The 13,942-nt window shown below is 48.1% G+C and overlaps 1 protein-coding gene across 7 annotated transcripts in view; it reads right to left on the reverse strand.

Moving 5' to 3' along the window:
- Positions 1-13,601, reverse strand: part of GLB1L2 (galactosidase beta 1 like 2) — a 38,681-nt gene extending 25,080 nt beyond the window's left edge. For 6 of the 7 annotated variants that reach the window (XM_058664087.1, XM_058664086.1, XM_058664085.1 and 3 more), the window contains exons 1-4: positions 13,500-13,601; positions 3,545-3,742; positions 1,414-1,482; positions 625-720 (exon numbers count right to left, since the gene is read on the reverse strand). In XM_058664087.1, the coding sequence (XP_058520070.1) occupies positions 625-720; positions 1,414-1,482; positions 3,545-3,742; positions 13,500-13,585 (449 nt within the window). In that variant the 5' untranslated portion in view covers positions 13,586-13,601. Of the gene's footprint in view, positions 1-624; positions 721-1,413; positions 1,483-3,544; positions 3,743-4,113; positions 4,162-13,499 lie in introns of all 7 variants that reach the window. The other variant, XM_058664088.1, reaches the window with a different exon arrangement.
- Between the last annotated feature and the right edge of the window lie 341 nt (positions 13,602-13,942).

The raw sequence follows: 13,942 nt of genomic DNA on the forward strand, positions 1-13,942 counted from the left end.
CTGTGTGGAAAGCTGGCCCCTCCAGGACATGGCAGGCAAACAGGGCAGGGTGCCTGGACTTAGCACCAGAACACTGTATGGCTGGGGAGAAAGCCATCCCTCATCCCAATAACCAAGCTATTCACTATGTCAACAGCAGAAAGTTCTCCTGACCCAGCAGAGAACTCACACGAGGAAACGCATTAGAGCTTAAGGTTTGGAGACAAAACCCTAACAGCCACTTCTCTTACACTTAATCCAAATGAATGGACTTTGCATATGACACTCAGAAACACCCCATGACAAACAGGACAGATTTAGTTCTTCCCATTTTGCGTGAAGGGGAATAAAGGCACTGCCCAGGCTTGCAGCTCCGCAGCTGGGCCCTAAGGATGACACGGTGCTGGCAGATCCACCCTCCCCCAGCAACATCAAGTCACACACAGGGGATTGTGCCAGGGCAACAACTATGACCTCATTCAAAATAACCCCCAGGGATGCCAAGTGTTCAAAGTGTTCCAATACAGAAGCTTTGGTATATACGAGAAATTCTACTTTAAGACCAAAACTACAGCTACGTCTGTGACAGGTTTGCACCTCACAGACCCTTCAAGCTGCATGGGAGACCCTCAGGGTCCTGCTTACCTGGGCAAGCCCCCAAGGTCAATCTCACTGCAGATGTAAGGGCCTGGACGCAGAATCACCCACAGCCCGATCTCTGCCGCCATCAGCACAAAGGCCCTGGGAAGGTAAAACTGCCTCAGCACCGGGCCTGAGTCAGAGCAGAGGCCATGCGTGAGGGAGCCTGTATAGACTGCACTGCGCAGAAGGTTCCTGCATCTTCCCTGTCCTTCATCTACCGAAAAACTTAGGGTGATGGTGAGGCTCAGCCCCACTCCAGCTGAACAGGGCATCCTAGGCTAGCTCAGAGGCTGGCAGTCCTGGCAGCTGGGGTCTCACTTGCTCCCAGCCTCAGCAACACCTGCATAGCCTCACTGTGGCTCTGAAAAAAGGTACCCAAAAAAAAGCAAGGGGGGTCACAAAAGTGAGCTCAAGACCAACTGCCCTGCTACTCTACCTTAGGTGAACAGGCTTCATTGTAGCAGAGTCCTAGCTAGGGTCATCAGCTGCTCTAGGCTGTAGTGCAGAGCGACCTGAGGGGTGGTAGGCCTGGCATATCTGGGAAGCAGCTCACTGCTGGGCAGCATCCCACCCTGGTGCTGAGAACAAGGCTCTCACACACACCAGCACACAGCTAGGCAGCATCCCACCCTGGTATTGAGAGCAAGGCTCTCACACAGACCAGCACACAGCTAGGTAGCATCCCACCCTGGACTCTCAGCACGGAGGCAGCACACTGCTGGGATCCTAATCCACCCATGTAACCACCTATCAGATTCCTCCTCTAGCCCCAGGAACATCAGCCCCACATACTCCAGATCCAGGTTCCCAGAGAAGTCAAATTTGCCTCTTTCTGGCTCGTGGAGGTTCCAGGGAACATAGCTGTAATAATTAAAAAAAAAAAAAGACATGAATGATGATAAACAGACCGTCCTTCCTCCTACTCCACTTCTCAGACGATTTCTTTTATCCACAAATCCATCATGTTCCTCAGGAACTTCAGGATTGTGGCAAAGAACAACACTGGAGACCTTAAAGAATCCAGGGGACCCACTGTAGGAAGTCTAAGCCTCATTTGCATAGGGGAAGCATGAGAGAGGAGTCACCAAGATTTAGGGAAACACAGATAGGCCGATGAAACGGGCAATCTCTGTGACAGGGTCAGCTTGCTACCCACACCCTCACATCCTTCATCAGATGGAAGAAGCAATTACATGGGAAACAGAGCAGTGACCAGCCCCATTATACGGAAGCATTCAGAATTACAAACCCAGCTGTTGAATGGAGATTTTATGTCAAACGCAATGACGGGATATGTACTCAGCGGTGCTTCCGGGAGGCAGGAGGTACAATTCCTGCGTGACATGGAGATGACAGCTGCTCCTCTGCAGTTCCCGGTCCATCTGGGCATCCCCAACCACCCAGGGTGTTCATGGGTTCCAAGTTCATACAAATACAATAGTACCTGATTCTGTGGGGGTACATTGTGTTCCCTGAGACATCCCTAGGACCCCCTAGGAGGTTCAATAACGCCACCCAACTCAGCACCTTCCAGTTCCATTAGGGACCAAAGGCACAATTCACAGCACTCAAGGAAACCCATTTAACTTGATTCATCATCACCTATTTTTGATTGAAAAACAGATGTTCCAAACTGATATCTCATTTTATTTTGTAGATTTAAAGCAAGCACCTATTGGTATGTAAAAAAAATCTTACCAAGATTATTCCACTTGGGAGTGTTTTTGAAATGGATATCCCACTTAGGCATTTACTGTGTACCTATCATTTGCCAATCATTGTGCTAGGAGCACTGAATTCTGAAAACCACTCCAAAAGAGGGAGCTCAAAGTGGAGAGTGAACAACTTCTCAGGTAGCTGGCATGGAGAAGACTACAGCCATGTGGTATCCACAGTGTGGTGGGACATAACCTGTTTAAATATATATTTCCATTCATCAAATAACCATCTACATTCACACTTAACTTCTCTCTATGATAGGGCTTCAAAAATGTATAGAAGTTCGAATTAAAAGCTACGCTTATTTCAATGCAAAGAAATTTTGAGGACACAGTGTGATGTCTCAACTGGATAATCCTTTGCCTCCAGGTGTCAGTATCTGATATGGCACCAGTTCAGGCCTCAGATGCTCCATTTCCCTTCCAGCTCCCTGCTATGGCCTAGGAAAGCATTAGAGGATGGTCCAAAGGCTTGGAAGCCTGCACCCATCTGGAAGACCTGGAAGATCTTGGCTCCTGGTTTCAGATCAGCTCAGCTCTGGCCATTGCAGCCATTTGGAGAATGGACCAGCAGATGGAAAATCTTTGTCTCTCCTTTTCTCTGTAAATCTGCCTTTCCAATAAAAGTAAATAAATCTCCTTTAAAAAAAAAAGCAAAGAAATTTCATGCACAGATTTTCTATGCAATTTCCATGGAGGTTTCAAAAACTTCTCATATTCTTTCATACATTTTATTTTATCTATGTGAAAGGCAGAGTGGGAGAGAGTGACCAAGAGAGAATCACCCCTCCACTGGTTCATTCCTCAAATGGCTACAACAGCTGGGGCTGGTCCAGGCTTAAGCCAAGAGCAAGGAACTCCATTGCAGTCTTTCACATGGATGGTGGGGGCTCAAGCACCTGAGCACTAGAATCATTCTTTCTGTTTAACCAGATGCATTAGTTAAGAGCTGGATCAGAGGTGGAACAGGCAGGCTTTGAACCAGGGCTCAGCTCTAAGATGCATTGCAGGCAGCAGCTTAATCTGCCACCACAAGGACAGCACCACCTCATATTCTTTAATGTTTCCCTGCTACTTTAGTTCCCCTAGGGCTTTTCTCCATTTTACATCTTCTCACATCCATCAGCTAGGATGGCACTCTTACACTTCAATCCCAAGCAGCCACCTGGTAACCAGGCTTGCTGGAGGCAAGGGCACACACTCACGTGGTGAGAGTATTCAGGCCACAGGCCTTCATCTTGAGCAAGCGATCCCTCCAGTACTCCCTGGGCACCCGGAAATAGTGTATAGAGCCCCCGAAAATCCAGAAGGTCGAGTCTTCCAACATGAAGTTCTGGACTCCGGCAGTGAGTCCTAACTGGCGATGTCGAAGCCACAGTGGGATCAGAGTTCTCCAGTCCAACCTGGAAGGAGAAAAGGCCTTTCTGGAAACTGGACCCTTTGCAGCAGCAATCACAGGCCCTCAGCATCTTTCTGTTCCAGCCAGAGTAGTTAGACTAAGCCCCTACCTCGAAAAGCTCAAAGAAGTCCTCCTTCTTCAATTCTCACTAGGCTGGGCTTCTCTGTAAGGGAACTGCTGATGACGAAGTTAGGAACAAGACACACACAGCACTCGACATGAAGACTTGGGGACTCGAAGGGGAGAGGGTGAGGCAGGATCAGGGTACGTCGGAAGGGGGATGCTCTAGTCTGGGGACTCGGGACCAGGTGCAGCTTGCAGGAACTGCCTAGGCTGTCAATCAAACATTAAACATAAAACTACTTCTGACAATACCTGCGAGTCCCCTCCCGGTCACAGCTGACGGACTCACGGCGTAGGTATCTGCAAAGAGGCAACTGTATTAACCAGCGTCTGTTCATCAACCACGCACACAAGTCCTGATTGGGCTCTGAAGATGAAGGCCAGCACAGAGACAATCCAGCCCAACACACAGTCTGCTTAGCGATGCCTTGGGGAAAGTCCTGGTGAGAAAACGCACCTGCTTGCATCTCTCGGACTGGTCAAGAGGAACACTTGAGGATTCAATGCTTCTAGAACTCCACCTTCTTTCCTTACCTCATCCAGAAGGCTGAAGAGGGTCAGTGAGAGCTTTCAGCAGTAGTGTGAGCAGGTTTGGGGGCCCTGATGGCCAAAGGCAGGGGAGCAAGAGGTGCAAAGACACTGCTGGCTCTCTGGGAACTTTGTTTAGGTCTACTCTGCGCTCCCCTGCTTCTCGCCATGCTTGGTCTCGAAGCTCATACTGAGGCTGTGGCCTCTGCAGCTCTGCTGTGGCCCAGTTGAAACAGTCTTAGATGAGTAAGCTAGAAGCAAAGAGCAATTGCTGCTCTACCTTAAGAGAAAGGTTCCGCATTCCAATGAATGACTTGCAAATGACACTTCAGGACACAGGTTTTCCAAAGTATTGTTCTGTGGGGCAGGGAATCAGAATCAGCATCTGGAAGAGGACAGTCTAGGACAGACTCCTGGCCCATCCTTGGCCGTGCTATCACCTTGGGTCAGGGACATTTGGGCCCCAGAGGGATCGGTTGCTTCCTCTGCAAAATGGGACAGATGTCTGTCCCAACTGCGCAGAGAGGCTGCTGTAAGGCTCAGAAAGACATTAGGCACCTCCAGATGCGTGAGGAAGCAGTCTCATCCCTACACAAAATAAACTTCCCTCATCACTTATTTGCTTATCAGGATCTGCATTTTAACTAGAGGCAGAAAGTTCCAGAGACACCCATCTTGGTCTGTCTCTTCCCCATGGATACATGAACATATGGCCTCTCTTTGTTACTGTCTTTATCCCACTAGTTCCCAGATTTTGTTTTGTAAACTCTCATGGATGAGTACTTGGCCAGAGGGAAGTGCCTCAATAGATTTTGTGTTCCAACATGGCATAATCCTAATACGCCCAGCCCCCTTTCAATTTAGAATATGAGGACACTTCATCAAGTTCATGGAAAATGTAATTACAACGTAAATTTGTGGTCGGTTTTCACCCTCACAGTTGGTCTCCCATGTCATACATTAGAGTGCACAGATTCGATTTCTGCCCCTGGCACCTGCTTCGGGCTTCCTGCCCACGCAGCTCCTGAACACCACACCAGAAGCTGAAGTCACACCCATGCTACCCAACTGGTAACCCCTCATAAAGCATTTTATGTGCTAGGCTTTGTGCCGAGCCATTTCAGCATAATTTCTAAAATTCAGTAGAGGCAGTCTGCACACAGGGTTTCTATCAGATCATGCAGCCCCTCAAGAGTGGGTTAGCCACAGCAGGCCTCAGGCCAAATTTAGCATGCTGCTTGTCTGGGTGACCTGTAAGCTGAGAACAGTTCATGGTAGTCACTTGTTAAGTAGTTGAAACAAATGAAATAATAAGATTAGGAGAGACCAAATACTCTATGAACGCCACATTTAAGTGTTTATAAATAGCAGCATTGGCACACAGTCACACTCCTGTGTCTATATTGTCATCACAGATCTATGCAGTCATTTGCAACATCTACTGTCCAGCACATTGCAGTAAACCTGCTCACCTCTACCCTAGCAGGCAAAACCCTGGATATTCAAATGAAGTCACAGGATCCCTCCGAGGCACTGCCCTTAGCTACCTCCTTTCCGTGGGCTAAGAGCTCCTGACCTTTCTGGCTTTGTCTGAATTTTCCCACACCTCAGACACAGGGCAATTTCTGTCTCCCCTGACTTTGACCACACCCACTCCAGAGAACATATTCTGCCCACCTGCCCAGTCCTCATCAGGCTTACCTGCTCCCAGCTGCTGAGGCTCCGGGGCCTATGTGCCTGCAGGACTGGCCCCTAGTCAGGATGAGCATAGAGATTCTTTTCTTAAAAACATTGGCATTGTGACAGTCTAGAGTTTGTTTCTCTCTCTCTCTCTCTCTCTCTCTCTCTCTCTCTCTCTCTCTCTCTCTCTTTCTGTGTGTGTGTGTTTCTGTATGTGTTTGTGACTACCTCTCCCTCCCTGATTTTAAAGACAGGGATGCAATAACTTAGCAATTATTTACATATTGTTCTTTGGTTAGATCTTCAACAGCATAATATCCAATTCTTCAGCAAGGAACACAGCATTAATGCTACGCATAGGTGTGGGTATGAAGGCCTCCTGGCCACACTCTGCAAAGAACAGAGATGTTGGCAGAGTGGGTAGGTGCTGTTTGGGATTCTTACTTCAAGAAAGTTCCTATTAGTGACAAACCCTCTTAATTCTGCAGCACCTTAATGAGGAATCATCAGGAGACCTCTCGCTGATCTCGCAGTGGGTTCTGCAGAATCCGAGTGTCTTCCTCAGCAATTTGGAAATGCAGAAACTAGGCCTTGCCTAAGACTCATTAAATCGGAACCTGTTATTTTAACCCTATCTTGGATTTAAAGCTTGAGAAGCACTAAGCTGCAGCTTTTCCTCTGATACAGGTGTGTGCAATCTCTCTGTGCTGAGAGCTTTTTTGTGAGTGTCGTTTTACCCCATGATTTTCCAGATTCGATGGGAAGTATCTTCTGGCCTTCAGCCTGGAGGATCAGTTGCCTGCATGCTGTATTGGAGAGCCCATCAAACACCTGCCTCCAACCTCCCACTAATGCAGACGCTGGGAGGCAGCAATGACAGTCCAGGTAGTCGGCCCCTGCCATCCATATGGGACACTTGGGTTGAATTGCTAAAAACCAGGCTTCAGTCTGACCCAGGCCCAGTGGGGCAAGCACGACAGGCTTCTGGAGAGTGAACTAGCTGATGAGGCACTCCCTTCCTCCCGCTCTCTGCGCTTCTAACATAAAAAAATGAAAATAAAAGAATAATTCCTTCCAAATGCTTATCATGAAGCATGAAATAAATATCACAAAGAAAAAATGCCAGCTGTTACCAAATTCTAAATTCTTTAGAGAATTAAATGCCTTTCTTTCAAGAAATATTCTGGAGGGTACTAGACAAATTATCAACACATTAATGAAAGGGATGAATTCACTGGGAAAACGATGATAAATATTGGTTTTCTCCAAGGAATTCACTATGAGGAGATGATACAAGTCGGAGCTTCATAAATGACAGTGTGCTGCACGAATGCTTATTAACACTAATAATGATCATTAATACTAATGCTTACTGCACTACATACAAATAATTTCCCATAACTTCCTGAGTAACGAGTTCAGTAATCAAAGTAGGCAATGTGTTTGATTCAAAGTTCAGAGAGACGCAGGTTTGTAATGAGCAGGAAAGTAAACCCCCAGGAATCCCATTATGTCTCTGTTGCAGAGACAGTGTTATGAGCTTATGGAGCCTGACATGCACCCTTCTATGATCTCAGGCTAGCCAAGAATAGGGACACACTGGATTCCCGGGGTAGGGATCTGCACTAACAGTCATTTGATTGACAGAACATAAGTCCTTGCTGGCCCTCAGTGTTGGCTAGAAGAAGGCTCACAAATTAAATTTCCCAGGTATGCTCTGAGCCCTCTAGGACCTAAGCAAAGATGAATTAGCTGAATACTGGTCCAGAGCACCATACTAAAAGCTGAGCAAGAAGACATTCACCTTTTCATTCACCCAAACGGCCAACCCAGAGACCATGATTTCAACAGCAGGCTTGTCAAATTGCCCAAAAGATGCAATCAAATGGATTACATTCCTCAAATGGATTAAAATAAAAATTTCTAATGGCTTCCAAGAGGTCTAACTTCCTTGGACATCACGTTCCCCTAAATTGCTTGGAGTTATTTCTGTCCTGCCAGTCTTTTCAGCAAGAGAATTTGAGGGCCTAAGGAATATATTTACCCTTGAGCCACGGCCAATACCTTTAGCCCAATGCTTGGTTCCCAGAAAGTTCAACCCCACAGAAGTGAAACTGATTCCTTGTATTTGGCCTAGCTACCTAGATATGAAACCTCATCTTTGCCAAGTGATTTGGGCTCATGTTCCGCTGAGAGAAGCATTAAGCACCCTTCCTGGGTTGGAGCCATCCACCCCCTAAACAAATACAAGCATTTTTTTCCACAGGCCCCAAGCCTAAAGGTCTCAGAGCATTACAATGGTCTGCTCCCAGGTAAGCCAGGGATTGGCAGGGCATTCAGGCTCCCCCAAACAGGCCAGGAAGCTGTCCACCTGATCCAGGTAAGCACTGGTAATTCCAAGCTGAACACTTGCTAAATACTCTTGGAAATATGTAATAGCAGGTGAGTTTAGCAGACCAAAAGGGAGATAACACTAATTCCTCATTAGCACTCAACCACACAACAATAAAAGTACCTTCACGTGATGTTACACCACGCTGTAAGTTTGGGAAAATTTTGCACTGGTAGAATCACGAATAGAACACATACTGTCTCAACTTGAAAGAAGTAAAAACTCCATTAAATGACTCAGTAGAACTCTGTTCTCAATGATAAGCTTCTGACCTTGGAAGAACTTAGAGTCTAAATGAATTGGTCTCATAAAGAAAGAACTAATCCATCACACAGCATTTATCTAGAAAAATAGATAAAAGATGACATTATTCTTACAAGACACAAGAAATATATTTTACCACTGACACACAAACACACACTTTCCTCCTCCAGACCAAACAGCTGAGCTCAGGGACATTTTAACAGATTCATCAGAAACAGCACATGCATCTTTGGAAAGGTCTGTCCAGATCAAAAATAAATATTTCTTTCGTTTTTAAAGAATTCGTTTTTTGGGCCCAGCGGCATGGCCTAGTGGCCGGGGTCCCATATGGGAACCAGGATCTCATATGGACGCTGGTTCTAATCCCGGCAGCTCCACTTTCCATCCAGCTCCCTGCTTGTGGCTTGGGAAAGCAGTTGAGGATGGCCCAAAGCCTTGGGACCTTGCACCTGCGTGGGAGACCCGGAGGAGGTTCCTGGTTCCCGGCTTCGGGTAGGTGCAGCACGGGCCGTTGCAGCTCACTTGGGCAGTGAATCAACAGACGCAAGGTCTTCCTCTCTGTCTCTCCTCCTCTCTCTATATCTGACTTTGTAATAAAAATAAAAATGAATAAATCATTAAAAAAAGAATTATTTTTTTATGTTCAAGGCATTGCACATCGGCATGCAGCCGGGATAGAAATGGAGCAGCCGGAAGTGGGATGCCGACACTGCAGTCTCAGCTTAGCTCACTGTGCTGCAACAGTGGTCCCTAAAATGCATATTTCTTATGGGCAGCACTTTACTTATAGGAATGCAAGGGTACCTCACAAAGTTCATGGAATAAAGAAAATTAAAAGATAAGTTTAGGTGGTGAGTGTTTCGCCTGTGGGGTAAGAAGCCAGTTAAAATGTCACCTTCCAACCCACAGTAACTGGGGTTCTATGCCCAGCTCCAGTTCCTAACCTCAGCTTGCTGTTAGGCAGTAGTGATGACTCAAATAATTGGGTCCCTAAAACCCACATGGGAGCTCTGCGCTGACTCCCCAGCTCCTGGCTTTGATTTGGCGCAAGTCTAGTTATCATTTTAGATATTAGCAAGCTGATGAACACCTGCTCTGTCTCTTTTTGTCCATGTCTGCCTCTCAAACAAACACATATAAATTCAGATTTAATAATTAGAGTTTATTTTGGTGCAAACAATTTTCCTCATAATACACATTTTCTATGGAGTTTTTGAAATCATGGATTTCAGATTTTTTTTGCATCAAAAAGAACTCATCTCTCAATACCAGCTTCAAAAAACTTTTGAAGTACTCTCACAGATCCAAAATATATTCACTGTAATTTTGTTTACAGTAGCTAAAAGAATTGCCAACAATCAATGCTATCAAGAGAGGTCTGTATAAATAAATGATGTGTCTAATGGATAACTGGGAAACTATGTATGGCGATCTTGTTGGTATGTACAGCGCTTCTAAAAGGAGCCCTTACCCGCAGGGGCCTCTGGGTGGGAGGAGATGGTGCTTAAGGGCTAAGGTTGGGGTCCTTTTCACTGAATTCTTCTTTATTTTTGGAATATTTCATATATGCTTATTTCACCTACTCAGAACATAAATCTGAAAAGAAAACCATCCTTTTTTTTTAAAAAAGGCCACTTCCCACACCAAGTCCTTCGCTAGCATCAGAGCCCAGAAACAGTGAGACTAAGCGTCTCTTAAGTCGACAGATGTCTGGGTAGTTACCGCTAGTCTCAACACCACCTGTCCTTTCTATGCAGGAGTCCTGCGTGAGGACTGCTGCTTTTCAGCCTGGTCCCTATCTCGCAGGCTGACAGCTTAAATGGAAGCTGAAACCAACTGGAGAGAAAGCAGCCAACATCCCTCACCGAACGAATTCTATCTCTGCACTAGATTAAGGGACAGGAGTGTGGAGCGGCATCCGTACTCCAGAGTTCTTTTCAAGTACCAGTTGTTCAGAAAACATTCTCTTTCAGGCTCCAGTGCTCCTGAGTACTTCCATGGAGGAGGATCTGTGGTGACATAATGAAACCGCGTCAAGCCTTTAACAACTAAGTGCTGTGGTTTCACTTGCTGCTTCCCTGACTCAAGGTTGGGAGACCACTTTGAATAACCTTCTGAGAGTTATGCTACTAAGGCTACTAAGACTCTTTCCCTGCAATCTTCCAGCTACGTCAATCCCTTAAGTCACAACTGTACCAATAATGGCAAAGTCCCAAGACAACTCTGGTCTCCCAAGCCTGTTGACTAGCTTGGTCCGTTGTAAGGACCCAGTGCCAGCTGTCTTCCTAGGAGAGGATGGCTCAGACATCCCACCTGTTACTATGAGCCATTTCAGGCAGTTCTGCTTTACCACCTGTCTCAAACATCTGATCAAAGAGAGCATTGAAAGAGTTTAAACATTTCAGAGGATGCGGCTTCCAGCAAAGTAGAACAGGCCAAGCCCCAAAATCAATGACCTCACAGAAGCTCCGGAAGAGCAAAATAATCTGCCCATATAGGCTTGCAGGACAAGACTACTCATTACTGAGATGAAAGCCACGGCCTACACTGCTGAATTATCCACCTCTCATGGGCTGTCCTGCCCTGCTTCCCTACAAGAAGAGCTCAGCACTTGCAATCCAGGAAGTGAGGTGCAGGAACAGTGAGGGAGACAGAGCTCAAAGCAAACATGAACTTGTCTTTCAGGAATATGACGTTGCTGCCCACAAGCTTTGCTCTCTCCCAAAGCTGACCAGCTAAAAGTTCAGACACGAGAGATGCAAGCTGATTGGGTTTTAATGTAACCCATAGATTAAAATATAATTTATTAGTGATTAAAGAAAAAGAGTCATTATGGGAACCATGGTGGCTTGGGCCTGGGGAGCAAGGATCTGCTAAGACCTAGGGATGACAAAGGAATGCACAAGAGAAGCTTGACACTCTCCCCGTCAATCTGGTCCTCTGATTTCCTAGGCACGATATCGTCACAAAGCTGCTGTTGCGCAAACAAATCCAAGGAGCAGTCGCCAGGAAAGAAAGCTAAGGCCACACCAGCTATGTTCTGGGGTGCAGGAAAACAGCTCAGCACGACAGCTTGGCTCCACAAAGCTGGGAGCCGAGAAGTCAGATTGCATGTGACCTATATTTCATTTGACACTTTCACCACTCCCCAAGCAACAACCAGGATAGGCCCCTGCGTTCCACACAGTTAATGACCCAGTCAAGGCTGGGTTTAGCCAATAGGTGAAGAGACAGAGTGTATTTTCCCGCCTTTCCCCCTCCCCAGAGATGTGGAAACACCGCCTCACCAGTGGTATACAGCCCCAGCGGGGCAGAAAGCAGTCACAAGGGTGATGCAATCAAAAAGAGACCAGAACGATAGAAAAAGAGCCTGAGACATAGTCCTGAACTCGGGGCAGAGTTTTCTGGCTTCTGTCTTGCACTTTCAAGAAAAAAGGAGTAGCACGGAAACAACGGCTTTCCTAAGCATTTAAACTATCTCCATAATCCTGACTCACACCCATCTTCTCCTCTGTCGTCACTGGCAGCCACTGCACCAACCGCAGGCTGACTCCTGTGGCCCTTACCTGGGTGGAAACATGGGTCACTCCTCTGAGAGAAGCCAAGGCTCTTTACAGCTAAGCTAGCTGCCAGACCCTCAGCTCTGCTGGCAGACAACAAACCCTTAGCTTCTGTTACTTTTCCTGGAGTTACGAGCGAGTCTCCCTGGCCCAGCTGCATGCCCCTTGCAGTGACCTGTGCGACGCCACTGAGTAGCACCGGTCTAACAGCAGCCTGTCCTCTCTCGGGAGCCCAGGCCCCTTGCTGCCCTGCAGTATCCAGGCTGCTGCTGCTGCTTGCATCAGCCTGGCCCCAGACAGACAACTGAGTGTCCCAGGAGAACCAAGACCGATCTTCAAAGCACAAGGAGTTAGAGATCACAGAACAGGGTGGGAAACATCTTGGGAGCAAGTTTTCTGGAACCTAGAGTGAAAAGAAGTCCATCCTTTTCTCCCAAATCTGCGTTATGATATCCCCACCATGGCGCAAGCAAAGGACACATGAGGAACAGCCCAGGAGAAGTTGGGAGAAGTCAGGTAGGGGACAGAGGGAGGAAGCAAGAGCACAGCTGAGGAGCAGGTGCCTGAGAACAACTACAAGGGCTCAGCGGTGCTCAGTGCCAGCCCAGGACACCATGTGGTCTCTTTCTCCAACAATGTCAGAGGTTTTGAATATGGAAATCGTCAGGCACTGGCCAGACAGATGATCCAGGCTGGATGTTCCTATAGAGGAACATCAGAGAAATTCAGGGCAGAACACACAGGAAACTGCATAGCCAGCGGAGCATTTTGTCAAAGAGGAGGCACGTGCAGATGTGGTGAGCCCTTGGGAAGCAGAGGGGCCCTCTTGTGGGTCCCCACGGGGCACCTTTCCGGTTGCCATGCAGGACAGGCCAAATCTACCAGAGCCCTGAGGGCACATGCCGGCCTCCCACCGGGCTCTGAGGAAAGGACCTGGAAGAAGAGGGGAAAGGGATGGGCTAAGTGGTGCTGGGAACATCGGGGAGAGACGGAAGGGCTGGAGCAGACCACCCAGCAGTGCCCAGCAGAAAAGAGCAGCATTGGGCAACTGAAGCACCCATGCCTGGAGCTCCAGACAGCAGAGGGATTCCAGAAGACAGGAGTCCCGTGAAGGAGCAAGCTGGGCCATTTGCAGTCACAGGAGGCGAGAACCCAAGGTGAGAAGGGCTGGGGTACAAGGAGTCCCCCAGAAGCCCGCCCTGGCTCTCTCTCACCTGCGCAGCACCAGGAAGCTCAGGACAACCAGCAGCAGAAATCCAACTTTGCGGCCTGGCTTCCGCCGCAGGCTCCACGCGAACATGATGCGTTGGGGCGCCCGGAGACTGGGTCGCCGGCTGCAGCCAGCTCCCCGCCGCCCGGAGCCCAGGTGCGGGGGCGGGACCGCGCGGCCATGGCCGTGGCAACCGAGCCGAGCGCAGGCCCGCCGGGCTCATTGGCTGGGACTCAGCCCCGCCCTGGCGCGGGGCGTACACTTTGCCAGCCCGTCTTCCTCTAGTCTATGTGAGGTGAGCGCCTCTGGCACTTTCGGAAGTGCGGGCAGGGACAGAACCTCTGGGCACATGGTCATGGGCGGTGGGGTAAGAGCACCTGGCTCCCCCCGCAGCACCTTAGGAAACCTGATTTGAGAGCGCTTGCAAAACAGAGGCCACCGGCAAAA

Source organism: Ochotona princeps, chromosome 4 (assembly GCF_030435755.1).
Source record: "Ochotona princeps isolate mOchPri1 chromosome 4, mOchPri1.hap1, whole genome shotgun sequence".
NCBI classification, from domain to species: domain Eukaryota; kingdom Metazoa; phylum Chordata; class Mammalia; order Lagomorpha; family Ochotonidae; genus Ochotona; species Ochotona princeps.